This window comes from Pelmatolapia mariae, linkage group LG5 (assembly GCF_036321145.2).
Source record: "Pelmatolapia mariae isolate MD_Pm_ZW linkage group LG5, Pm_UMD_F_2, whole genome shotgun sequence".
Taxonomy (NCBI): Eukaryota; Metazoa; Chordata; class Actinopteri; order Cichliformes; family Cichlidae; genus Pelmatolapia; species Pelmatolapia mariae.
Genome location: NC_086231.1, coordinates 7,587,897 through 7,601,757, shown reverse-complemented (window position 1 = coordinate 7,601,757; position 13,861 = coordinate 7,587,897). Strand labels below are relative to the sequence as shown.

Below are 13,861 nucleotides of genomic sequence, written 5' to 3'. Positions count from 1 at the left end.
ACAGATGACATTTTTCTCGTGTTGTGCTCGTGACAACATTTCTATGACCTTTTGCATCACAGAGATAACCTTGTTTTCCCATGCATTTGCACTTACCATATTGTATAGGTTAGTGTGTTGTATAGACCAATCCAGTGACCAATTTCTGTGTTCCAACATTTTTCAGTGCCACTATTACTATAGTGGCAAATCTCAGTGACAGTGTCGACTGCTGTCTGCTGCCAGTGACAGCAGCAAGGGTAGTTGGATTGACGAGAGCAGGGACTGGCCCCTAATTACTGTTTGTATGTAATGCTGACTTTGTGAAAGTGTGGCTAATCTTGGTACATGCTTATGTTTCACAATAATGCTACAATTGGTTGCCTGAGTTGGTTTATTCTGTGACCATTGCTTCCCCTTATTAACATTAGCTAAGCATTGTTAACATTAGCTAAGCTGATGTAACTGTGCTGCTCTCACAGTGCCTTTCAGGTTGAGTAACTGCTACTTGATAAGCTACGTAGGCAGATGCAAACTAAAGATACAACTAAATATAGTACTCTTATCAACAAATTAACAAATTCTGTTAATATTCTTCATCTACTTCTTACAAACGCTGATCCTCTAACAGGGGTACACTTGAGCTTTCCATGAAAAGTAAATTAATGGTACCCTTTTAGAGTAGTTAACCTTTGGTACTTTATTTGTCTATAAAATCTGTTGTATGTTTCACTACATATATTTTTTAGATAAATACCTTAACAGGTTTCTTGCGTGATGACTCAGCCTCATTGTTTTCAGCCTCCTCATGCTCCTTGCTACCTTGGGGCAGGTTAGAATAGTTGGCCAGGCTACTGAGAAGAGATGACACCATGGGGCTGGTGTCCATCTCCTCCTGCAGAAAAACAAGCAGACAGGAAGGTTCCAATCAGCATTTTAGCCAATATTATTAACAATCTCAGTCAAACAAGTGAACTCTATAAAATTACCAATCACTTAGTGGCTGCTTCCATAGATCATCGCAGATAAGAAGCCATTTAATCTACTTGCAATCCTCTTTTGTGGATTTCAGCTCATTTGAAACAAAAACAAGTGTGCACACCATAAACCCCCTTTTCCTGTTCAATCTAGAAATCCCACTGAGAAGACATTGTAAATACATCTGTGCAGAGCGGAGCCAAATTGCCTCATTGAGGTTCAATCCTGCACCACTCTGAGATTTTCTTGCTTTAACCTGAGGTTCCCACATGCCCTTCACACAGTAATTACCCTCATTAATCGATGTCAGAGCCCCTATTCAATCACTGAATTGTGAAAATGAGTGTATCCCGCTTCTTACCATCGCACCTGATTGTGTGCATGTGCGTATGTGTGTGTATGCAGAGTATTGCATTATACCTCAAACAAGGCCATGTTCTTGCCATCATATTGCTGAGTCTTCTCTGTGGCAGCATCACTGCTGTTGATGAAGGGGCTGCTTTCCTTGGGGTTACTGTCTCCTGGAAGAAACAAACACACACATCTACTTTTAGAGTGGTCTGAAATAAAGCAGAGGACAATGAGCATGTTAGGGGAGAGGACAATGCACAAGTCAGACAAAAGATTCCTGATGTCAAAGGAACCCTTTTTGCAACAACTAAACGTAACAACTTTTAAAAATCGGTAGACTTTTGGAATAATTACTTTTTTATCGTTAAAATAAAGAAAAACGCACAGAATGCTCAAAGCAGAGGACGTCTGATAAGAAAAGCTTGCCATCTCCTTGAAGCAGTCAGAAATGCAGAGAAAGAGAAGCATACCTAATGAACTGTGTATTGACAATATGTGAAGTGCTATGTATTCCATATGGCCATAGGAAGAAGACAACCTGGACGTGTCAATCAGTTTTTTCACCTCACTGAAAAACAACATCACAACTCTGAACGCAAACACAAAAAAATGGTCTACAACCCGGCAGCTTTTCTTACCCTGAACAAAAAAACCCCCTGACTTGTAGAATCAGCCTGATAGTGACAGCTCGCTGAAGGCAACATGACTCTATCGAAAAACATCTGTCTACGAGTTCACAGGCCCAGAAATAGGGCCAGAACAAACAAATCCTCGAAACAACGTGTAGTGAGAGGGAAGCATCCAGCTCTTTGCACATTCATTGATTCTCATTATCTGAGATCAAGAAGTTCATTGATTTCTAATTGACATTTGAAAATTCAGTACACCTCAGGCAGTGTTCAATCTATTTTTCCCTTTATACCGTGAGCAACTGCTTCCTATAAAACACTTTCTTGACATCTCCCTCAAAGCAGCAGGATTTTACTTTAAGGACCAAAATCTTTTTGTCATAATTATGTTGCTGATTTAAACTTTACTGGGTGTAATTTCAACTGACTGTTCATTGTATGATATGGAACTGATAGAAGAAATACTATTTTCTGTGCATACAATTTTAACACCTTGATTGTGTCTTCAGGTTAGCTACAGTGGACACTTTAGTAGCTACACCTTGCTATTATAAGCTTAAGACCCACTTTTACCTTCAGACCTGCCAAAATTCTTAATATTGTTGATTGTACAAGGTGCTGGAAACATTTTTCAGATATTTTGGTTCATACTGACATGATAATATCACTGAGCTGGTGCAGGTTTGTCAGTTGCGCATCCATGATATGAATCTCCTGTTCGTATCGTGGAGATATGAACAGGAGATTTGCAGCATCCCAAAGGTGCTCTTTTCCATTGTGATCTGGTGACTGCAGAGTGCAGTGAACTCATTGTTATGTTAGGGAAACTGGTTTTAGATGGTCTGAGCTTGCTGGAAGCAGCCATCGGAAAATCAGTACAATGTGGTCTTTTGTTATTTAGGTTTTTTTAACCTATTTTTATTCTGTTTTAAGATGCTTCACTATTGACATCATTTTTTAATTGTGTTATTATTGTTTGTGACTTTTATCTCTGTAAAAGGAGCCATATAATACACGGGCCATAAAGGGATGGACATGGTCAGCAACAATACAGTGTGCACTGTGGTAATCATCATGAAAAATGACAAAACCAAAGCTGCCAGTCAAACTTCCAGTGGATCAAGACAGACGGGGAACAGGAACGTCTTGGTCTGGTGACAAGTAATCATTGCTGCTGCAAAATGGACCAGACATAAGGACTTTATTGCAGTAAGCAGAGTCACACCAATTGACTCTCCAGACTGATGTGCATACACATATAAGTAAATACACACACAGTTACACATATATACAAACTTTCTTCGTGTATATAGGACATTGATCAGGACTCAATAAGGGGATCAATAAAGACGGGACTTGCATAAAGATGGGCACAGGCATCAATTAATTCTTATCAGTGTCGCTCGCTACAATGTACCACTCTTCTTCTGGTATTCAAATGAAATGAAAGTTACTAAAATCCTGTGTGGACCCGTAAATCAATCCAAACACAGCTACTCGACAGAGATGTGTGAAAGACTGATATATTGCAGTCATCAATCAAACCTTTGAATGTCACCAACACTGCAGAGTGACATTTTCTTTCTGAAGGAAACACGCAGAAAAAAAAAGGGATAAACCTTCCAGACAGTTACTTGTAATGGCGTTAGCACAGTTAGCACCATCCTACATCTTCATGAAAATTCAAGGTGTCTGTTTACATTATGCATTGATATTTATTGCTCTAACCTTTGATTTGGCCAAGTACTTGAAATGCTTGGTCACCAGAAATTTGCACTTCTCTAGAAAAATAATTGCATTCACAACCATTTTATACATAAAGTACAATGAAGGTCTGAGTGGTGAAGGTAGTGCAGAGTGAGCCATCTTATTCGCGCCTTCCCCTTCGAGCATCTCTTGAGGGAGACAGCAGATTGCGCTCCCTCTGGCTCTCGGTCCTGTCTTGGACTGCGAGACCGAGTTATTTATAGCCAAGATGCCGCAGCCATGTGCCATGACGTTGGGGCACCGCTAACAGCCGGCACACTGTTCTAACAGAGATGGAGCACTAGACAGGGACACTGAGAAAAGGGGCCATGCATGAAGATTCGGAGCATAAAAAGAGCACAGGGAGGTTAACACAAAGAGATGGAAAGTGAGAGAATAAGAGTACTGATGAGAAGATGAAGAGAGACACAGATAGATGGGGCGAGAGTAAACAGTGACAAGGAGAGAGCGATACAGGCTCAGACAAGACAAAGACGAGGCAGCCAAATCTGAAATGGGAACCCGCAGAGAGAGAAAGGGAGATGCAAAAAGAGGGATGCTCACGTCTGCTGCTGCAAAATGTAAAAGCTTCTGCAGCACTAAAGGTTCAGCTCACTTTGACCTCCAGGTTAAAACATATACTGTGGTTAAAAGGAGGCCGGAGCATCTAACAGAGGGTTTTCAGAGCATGTGGATTATTTAGCTGGTTTATTTTCACTTTGTCAGAGCGAATCAGGATGATACAGTGTTGTGCCTCGCTTGAGATAAAACAAAATGAGCCTTCTTGTGCCCAGCAGAGATTAGACAAACATCTACAAACACACATATACACAATACACAGTCTGACTAATACACGGATGAATCTGTCTGTTCGTCGCCCATCTCAACATCAAACTTGCTTGGTATGTTCCTTTCAAGTGCAGTATTGAGTTTGACGTTGGGGGACTTCTCTCTGTTGCTAGGCAACATCATCAACTGGCAACCTCATAATGATGTCACAGTTCAGATAACATATTTTATAAACCTCCTCTGCCTGCGGCATCTACCTTTGCTCATGCTAACGTGCCTGTGACAGCAGGAGCTGCTTTCAAATGCTTCTGTTTTCTATTCAAATTTGATTTAAAGCTAAAACACTTTTGGCTTTTACAGTACATTCATTTGCTACTTTTTCCATTTTTTTTCATCATTAAAAAAAGATTTTAAAGTTACGTTGAAAATATGGAGCCAGAAATTTCTCCACAATCCACTGCACAATATAGACAGTAAATAACTGATGTTATGGCTTTAAATGGTGCTCACAACATATCTGAACTGGAAAGAGATTTTTTGTATTTTGGACCTTCCAGTTTGAACCAGGGCAACAAATACTGGTACTGGACACAAATGTGAATCAAATGTGAATTTTCTCCACCCAAGGGATATTTTACTAAAACAGATCTTCTCTCTTTCATATTCCCTTAAACAGCTTTATGTTTGTCTAAATCCCCTCCTCCTCCTTGCTGATAGACATGACAAGTGGTTTTTTTTTTTTTTTTTTACATTTTTATATTAATTTATCTATTATTATTGTAGGTAACTGTATGCATACTGTAAAGGCATGTCTTGTTTCTTTATTGACAGAAATCTGTAGTTCCATTTATTCCTGATAATCTGATTAAAAAAAAAATTAAATGTATATTTTGCTTCATTAAACAGAAACCAAATCAATACAGTGAGTTAAAAATTACTATGTTTTTATCTGACTTGGAGTAAAACTCATCTAGAGGTACCCAAAATGTATCTTTGCAGGAAAAACCCCAATATGATGATTATGAAAGTTTGGATGCACAGTGTAAGTTTGTAAATGGGACACTGTCTGTTATGTTAAATTGTAATTTTTCCAGTCTTACATATATGCAGTTTGTGCTTATGCTATTTGCAAAGACAGATTTTGATTTCAAAGAACGAATTCCTATAATCACTGAACCTTCACTGGCATTCTGAAATAAACAATACCAGAAATGAGACAGTTGACATTGGAAAGGGAAGCTATAGCTGCAAATACAGTCTGGTTTATAATGCCGCTCTGAGTCAGTATGATCAAATGCTACTTGTCAGATGAGGAATGAAAGAGCGATGGTGAATCATGAGTCAAACAGCTGCAGCCAGGTGATGGGAGCGTGATTTAACGTCTCAGCCTGAAAGCCATGTTCCATTTTCTGATGTAAACCACACGACACAATCCTTCCGGTTTCTCAGAACTATAATTTATCATTATACAAACTTATTCCTGTGGATAACGGAAAAATGATGAGGGTAAATCTCAGAAATCAAATTTTAAGAGCTCTTTATTATAGATAATAGTAAGGAAGTGACTCTGATGGCTTAAAGCACATACACACCAAAAAACTCAAACAAAAAAAGGGGGAAAACACACACACACACACACACACACATACACAGAGTTGTACATCTGTGGGCTAATGTGCCCATAACAGCTCTTCTAACGTATCATTTATCTCTACATGGCTCATTTCTCCTCATCGTCTAATAATTAAAACTCCATCATCAAAAGAATGATGGAAACTATTTTTTGGGAAGAATGACAGTTCCCAAAAGAGTTTTGCTCTGACCGCATCCCCAAGCAGCTTATCCTTCCTCAGTCTGATGGGATCTGTTCAACAATGGCTTTCACTATCAAAGTCTTTCCTTATCTGTGGTCAAAATCCAGAGCCTTTTGCTCACTGAGCATGTGATCATACTCTAAATCCTCTGCAAAATAAAAACACTGAACCTTCTTTTATGTACTTTTCTTATAGATTTTTTCCTCTTATTTTCTTATTTGTTACCATAGCAGACTCGTACCATATTTACTAATATGACCATCAATGCGATTTACTTTTTGAGAACTGATGATTTTCATCATTTGTGGATATAGAGTATTAGACGACTACTTTCATGCCTTAATAGATATTCACAAATGCTTTGTTTTGCCTGATCAATAATCAGTTACAAAAGCAGGCAGGTCAGCAGGTGAGACACTGGAATGAATAGATTATCGGGGTTAATCCAGTCCATTAGAGATTTGTTTACACATTTACCGTCGGAGAGACAGAGTTCATCACTTGTATTGCAATATGAGAGCACCATCCCCCTGGTTTATATTCAATAAGGACTCTCTGTTTTCTATTGTCTGCCAGGATGAGCTATGCACAGAGAAGTCAGGACAATTCTACTGTTTGAGTGTAAATATAACTTGGTGCAAATGAGTGGAAGTCTGGTCCACTGCTCTGATTCGGACAATACAATTCTCCAACAGATCTTTGAACAGAGCCACAGAGGACTGCTCAGTGAGCGCTATTTGACTTTGCTTTATTGATCCTCCTTGTATGGTGTTGAGGTGGCGACAGTCACAGTTACTACTCCCTCTCTCTTTCACTTAGAGTGCGTGTTGTTCTCCCTCTCTCTAACTGCTCTGTGTTAAGCTGCCATACTGCTCTTTCTCTCTGAGGACCAACTTCAGGGGGAAAAGCCAAAGAGCTGGATGTTGATTCTGGAGGAGCTGACTCAACAGAGGCTCTGGGACCACTTGTTGAATTGGTGTGTGCATCTGAATGGGCAAGTGTGTGTATATGTGATAGTGGGGTCTAAGCCAAGCATATGCACTAACTACTGTTGTACAGCAGCAGAAGAGCAGCATCTCAAATTAATCTTAGTCTGGGCTGGACTGCAGCCATTATATGTGAGAATAAGGACACACACTACCCCGGTGCTGTTGAAAAATGAGGCTTTTTACACACATCCAAAAACGTATTCACAGCTACTGCATGTATGAAAGTAAACATAGACCATCTTTTTTGGCAGTCAATCTGACTCACAGCAGAATAAACAGTGAGTACATGTGCTTGCACAGACATTTAATTTGCATCCAGAGTGAAACGCTTCATCCAGTGGAAGAGTGAGGGATTCAAATGGAATTAGTCGGTTGGAAACAACCAATTAAAAAAAAAAAGAGGAAAAAAAAGGAAAGATGAGTTGGATTTTCTGGCTGGGTTCCCTGCTATTGTTCCTTGGTGGTTCGCCAAATCCAAGCGGGTCATGAGTTCACTCACTGATTCTCTTGTCTTCTCTGAATGTCACTACAGTAAGGCATTAATTCGTGTCTGGCAGTCAGCGATATGTCTCTCTCTCTCTCTGGCTTGCTGACAGAGCTGGTGGATACTGGGTGGAGTCAGGTGAAGGATTAAGGTCACTTTAATCTAAATTCCAGTCAAATCAGGATTGACAGTGATTTAACATGTACCCAAACACACCCATGTGCAATTCTGTATGAAAATTACAAGTTTGTCTAAAAATGACCCAAAAAAGGCTTAAAGCAGTTTTTAGCGTAAAGCAGAGGCACGCTGACACCTAGAATAGACAACAGATTTAAACCAAAGCGGATCTATTCAAGTTTTGTATTGAGATAAAGTTTTCAGTTAATATTTTTGTTGAATCAAATGGTATTTTGGGGCTTTTTGCCTTCATTTACAGTGTAGCAGTGAAGATAAACATAAGAGAAAGAGCAGAGGAAGACCCAAAGCAGAGGGCTGCAGGTCAGTCTCGATCCTGGGTCATTGCACTCCAGCCGCCAGTTTAACCGCTGCGCCAAACCAGTGTTTCTGCTGCTGTGGGCGTTTCTTTACTAGGAGACAGTAAAATGAAGTTTACATACTCAGATTTTAAAATTTTGTTTTTATTCCATTATAGCTTTTTTTTTTTTTTTTTTTTTTTTACTGGGTTTGTTTTCACTTTTCATTATTTTCACTGTATTTGTTCATGCATTTTGCATCTATGTGGCTTTTATTAAAAAAATATTTAATAAATAAAGTTGGTCTGATACACCCATCTATAATTGTACCTAACCATTTAACTCACTTATTAAACTGATCCTGCCTTTGTTTTATTTAATTTATTTATTTATTTATTTACTTCGTATCCTGCTATGGAAAAATGGGATGATCCCATTTTGCTAAATTTGATCATTTTCATGGAATCACTAATATGGACTACAAATTTTTTAACATGATAACAGGATTTAAATTCATATGGATGAAATATGACAACCACATATAATACTTAAAACAGTTAAAGACCTTTACATGGGCTGATTGATTAATTTATTTAAATCCCAACAGGCACTTATTTGCAAATACCACGCTTGCCAGGTCACAATGTAATTATTGATTGTCTCCTTTTCCCACTGCAGTGATGGCAGGGAGAATCACCAAGATACCTTTTTTTAAAAAAAACAAAACTGCCTTTACAAATGCATTAGACATTTTCATGAGTGCAAACATATGTACATACGAATAAATAGCAGCAGCATATGGGTACATGACCACATTTGCCCACACACACTGTCATAAATAGATATTCTCTCACTCTCCTCCCTCCGATCATGACTCCAGCACCACATCAGAGACACACCAGCCTTGTATAACTGGATCTCATGCTCTGTATTTTCTCTCTGTGTCTCCCACTCTCCCCTCGGTGCCTTTATTCTTCTCTCTTCCTGCTGCTTCGCTCCTCTGTGATGCATTTTATGGTCATATGCATGTAAAGAACACAACTGTGGAAATCTACAGTAAAATTACTCTGTTTCCTCACTGTGCTGCAGGACAGGACCCTGATCAGTATTCAGTCTGGTGCCTCAGCTCTGTATGAATTTTAATGCAGCACTGCCTCACAGGGTACGACTTTGACACAGTCACTTCTTTTCAGCCCCTCAACATCTCCAGTAGAGATCCTCGCTCCTGATTGGCTCCTAAACTGATGGTAGCTGATTGGCTACGAGCGTAGAGAGGCAGGAGGATGCCTGAGCATGTACATGAGAGCGTATAGCAGCTTTTAGCATGTCGACCGGGCCTCTTGCGCATGTCACTGTCGATGTCTGATGATGAATGGGTGAATCTAGTCCAATTTCCCCCCGCTGCTGCTGCTTCCCCCGTAGCTGTGCACGTCAGGATTAATTTTTGTTAAATGGCAGGCCCCTGCAATGCCTTCCCTAAAGAACCTTCTTTATCTGGCATCATGCAAAGGAGGTGATTGTACACAGGAGGAGACTGACAGTCAAATGCAACTAAGCCTTCCCTGCCTTCTTTACTTGCTAATCTCTGCAATGACTGGTCGACGAAAGGGATATCTTGACAAGAGGAGGATACGCAGATGTTGCCGGGAGGTGACAATTGCCAGACTCAACTGTGAAATGATGCAGAGAAAATGCCGAATGAAACTATTTTTTACACTGTAAATCTTACTTAATGCTACTTTCACAAAAATCTTATCATTCAGTGACAGAATTCAATTTATTCTTCTGCTTCTGTCTTCTCATTATCATAGCATAGCGCTCAATAATCTCTAGCCTTAATATTAAACAGATAAGAGTCTCCTCCCAGTTGACACAAAAACACAGATTACAAAACATTTCAGGACCCTTGTTGAAGTGTCCTGAATTTCTATACATCAGATAGCAGGAAATGGAAAGCTGGCAGGCACAAAGGCAGTCACTTCTACAATTTAGATAATAGATTTGTGGGTTTAAACATTGCCACGACAGTTCTGTCGGACATCGCGTTTTGTCAGGACAAAAGCATTATGGTTTTCCATTTTTTAGCCTTTAAGTAGCATGAAGTGGGAACCAAGCACAGCAGCTGTCAAGTCCCTTAGCCAAAAGTCACAGCTAACTATTCAATCTACATTTATTGCCATTTTCTCTATATTCAGAGAAGAAAAACAAACATAAGTGTACTCCACACTAAAGTTTTAATTACCCATCTAAGTTTACTCTTGTGTGAGTGTTTTAAGTTCTGAACTAAAACCTTCTGTTGCTGTTCATTAACTTCTTTTCTTGTCCATGAGCTGTTAAGTTTGTTTACTTGAAAAGAAAAGTATCAGTCAGGGTTCACCTGGTATGAGGCGCACTAAATGACTAGTCATGTAAAGCCAGCCACACTGAGTCCCGGGTGGAGCCTGGCTGTCCGACTTCCTCAGGTGGTAGACTGGCTATGGAAGAACACCTTGTGTCATATTAGTCAACTGCATGCCTCCTGCATGCATTAAACTGGTTGTGGGAGAAGCTTTAGCTAGCTGCCTATTGCTGCTGTAATTGGTGAGCGATGGAGCCTCACTGGGCGACAGGGATGAAGCAAAGAGATGAAAAAAAGGATCGAGTGGGAGGAGAGTTGAGGTTGGGTAGGATTACACCCTGGTGAGGTAATTGGTTGAGGGGCAAAGGTGTCTCACACCTACTATCTTTTACTTTTTTAAGCATAGCGTAGACACAGGGGCAAAAGCAGATGGGAGTGGAAAGGGAAAAGGATGTGGAAGGATGGGAGGCATGATAGCAGCTGGGAGATTGACATTTTTTCATGAGGTCATGGATTAAAAATTCACCCCAACTTATCACATGCCAGGAAACCAATTTAACTTGGAAACATAATTTCCTTCTGGGTGCTCTGGTGCCAGGTCTGGATTTGGAGCCAAGCGCTATCACACTTTTATTACATTTTGGCACATTTTTGGACAAGAGGGTTCAGTAGCCTGAGACAGGATGAGAGAGGTATCTTTCTTGGCTGAGTCATAGCATGAGAGAGAGAGAGAACAGAAGAGAGAGTGGGTTGGAAATCCAATAGCCTGCAGCAAAGCCTTGTACAGTAGATGGCAGGGATAGTTTATGTGATCGCTAGGTCTGATGGAAGGTGACAGGGCTATCATCTTGCCAAATCTGCAGCTCTCTGATTAAATGCTGGAAGTGTGAATCAGGGTGCAAATTAACACCTGAATGTCCAACTCCTCCCCTGGCAGTGGCCACATTCTCCATCCCTCCCCACCTTCACTTGCAAGTCAGAGAGGAAGCAATCTATCCAAAGCCCAGAGGACAACAGAGGGAGGGCACGTCCTTCTCTCCTCTCTCAGCACCTCTGCTCATTAATTTCATTCTCTGGTCTGCTCTTCTCCTCTCAGGTGTGATAGTGCATCCCTGTGGCCTCTTCTCAAGTATCTCCATCCCACTTCTATCTTTTGTGCCCTTTTTCTCACCTCTCAAGTCTTCTCTGCAAAACTCTTTCTGTCCTCGAGAGAAATAACAAAGTCAGCAGGCCAGGCTGCAGACAGAGAAAAGCATCCTAACATATTGGGGTAAAAATAAAATAAAGTTTAAATGAAGACAGCATAATAATGAGGGAGTTCAGAGGTAAAAGATGAAATTAAAGGGAAACTGGACAAGGATGAAAAAGTAATCAGAATTGTTTATGATAAAGTATTAGTCGGAATATACTTCCTCATATCTGTGATCCCTACTTGGTGAGTAGAAACATGAAAAGAAAAATACACTTTGAGTCACACAACTCTCAATTTACAAATCTGTAGACAATCAAAGTACGATAATATAGAAATTATGTAGAAATCGCTAAAATATGATATTTTCCATCCATTTTGTTGGAAAATATAGAAGTAATACTAAAGTAAATATGTTTGAAATAAAGAGAAAATTCTCTTTAAAAAAATATTGTATAAATAATGTAAGGTCAAGTTGTACCTTTGAGGACACCTAAATTAAGCATAATGTTAATTTGTTAGGTCTACATGTCTTTATTTATGCAGTTTGTAACCATCATGCTGGCTGCTTAATAATTCAAATCGACCAAACAGCATGAAACTTTGGCTCACGCTACTGGGAAAACTTCCACAACCCCAGATGGTTTGTCTGCCTCTGCTGGCCTCTAAGCTCTTCTTCTCCAACTGAGCAAAACTCAAGCCAATGCAGTGGTGCCGCTCAGGGCTGCTGTCGCAATTTTGCAAAAGGAAACACTTTCTAAAGATTTCAAAAGAATATTTTATAAGTACCTGACAGCAGCAGACTGGAGCTAAAACATCTTTATACATTTCTGATACACCACAATTAGTACTGCGGTGCTGATTTGCCTGCCAACAGTACATCATCGCACCGCTACATGAGAAGAAACAGAAAGAGAGACTTATTATGTAACACAGCCAGAAATAACAGCAACGAAGCGCTCCGCCATGCTCTGAAAGTCAGATAAAGCAAGAATCATGGGGTGTATGGCAGCACACATTCAGCTTATTTGCAAGGCAACAACATCGGGGGTCATAAAACTCATAGAGACTACTCTATCACACTCCTGTTCAGGCATACAGCACTTTCAGTTTGCCCCAGTCAACAATCATTAGGCTATATATGATAGTCCTGGGTTGCTTAGGCACTGTTTTCACACAATTAACGTGACTTAAACCTTAGTGTTTGACCTCTATGCTTTAACCTTTAACCCAGTTTATTGTAATGAATGCCTAACTTCTATAGCAGGGGTGTCAAACTCAAATACACAGTGGGCCAAAATTCAAAACTGGAACAAAGTTGCAGGCTAACATTCATATTTATTGAAAAAAAAAATCTTCCTCCAGCTGTAAGAAGGAATCTTTTCTTATGGACTCAAACAAGTTTTGCCGAAGAACTGAATATGGAACAAGCAAAGCTTAATACTAAACGATATATATATATCTTAGCTGTATAATACCAGCAGGCCAGCTCTAATAGTAATTTGGTATGGCTTCGCGGGCCAAATGTAATTAGGCTGCAGGCCAAATTTGGCCCGCGGGCCAGAGTTTGACACCTATGTTCTATAGTATGTGTCCAGTTAGACCTGGACCTGAGTTTCACATAAGAAAAATCTCACTCAACCAACCATGTTTTCAATTCTAAATATGCTTTACTTCAGTTAAGCTTGTAGAGTGGTCTTTTGCCACTGAAGGGCAGTTAAATAAACAATAAACATGTATAGGAAGGAAACATATGCCCTGCTTTACACTAAATTTGACCAATATTTTAAAAAAATGATCATCACGCTGCATTACATAACACTTTAAACTAGCAAATGAGAATGCAGGCTCATTAGGAAATAATTTACTGAAGTTCCAAAACATGATTACCCCCTGCAGGCCATATACAAAAGAATGCATGTTTAAGGTATTTCCATACTGACTTCACTTTCTAGACCCACAACCTACGCTATATGGACAAAAGTACTGGGCCACCTACACATTACACCTACAGGAGCTACTTGGTCATGGTAACCCAGCTATTGAGTCAGCAAAGCGTTGGCAACTTTTATGCACTCAGCACTCAGCGACCTTTACGTGGT

The 13,861-nt window shown here is 39.9% G+C and overlaps 1 protein-coding gene across 3 annotated transcripts in view; it reads right to left on the bottom strand.

Annotated features, from left to right (window-relative positions):
• The window catches only part of slc12a5a (solute carrier family 12 member 5a), a 175,575-nt gene that overhangs the window by 57,001 nt on the left and 104,713 nt on the right, over positions 1-13,861 (bottom strand). For all 3 annotated transcript variants that reach the window (XM_063473492.1, XM_063473491.1, XM_063473494.1), the window contains exons 2-3: positions 1,378-1,478; positions 737-874 (exon numbers count right to left, since the gene is read on the bottom strand). In XM_063473492.1, the coding sequence (XP_063329562.1) occupies positions 737-874; positions 1,378-1,478 (239 nt within the window). The remainder of the gene's footprint in view (positions 1-736; positions 875-1,377; positions 1,479-13,861) is intronic.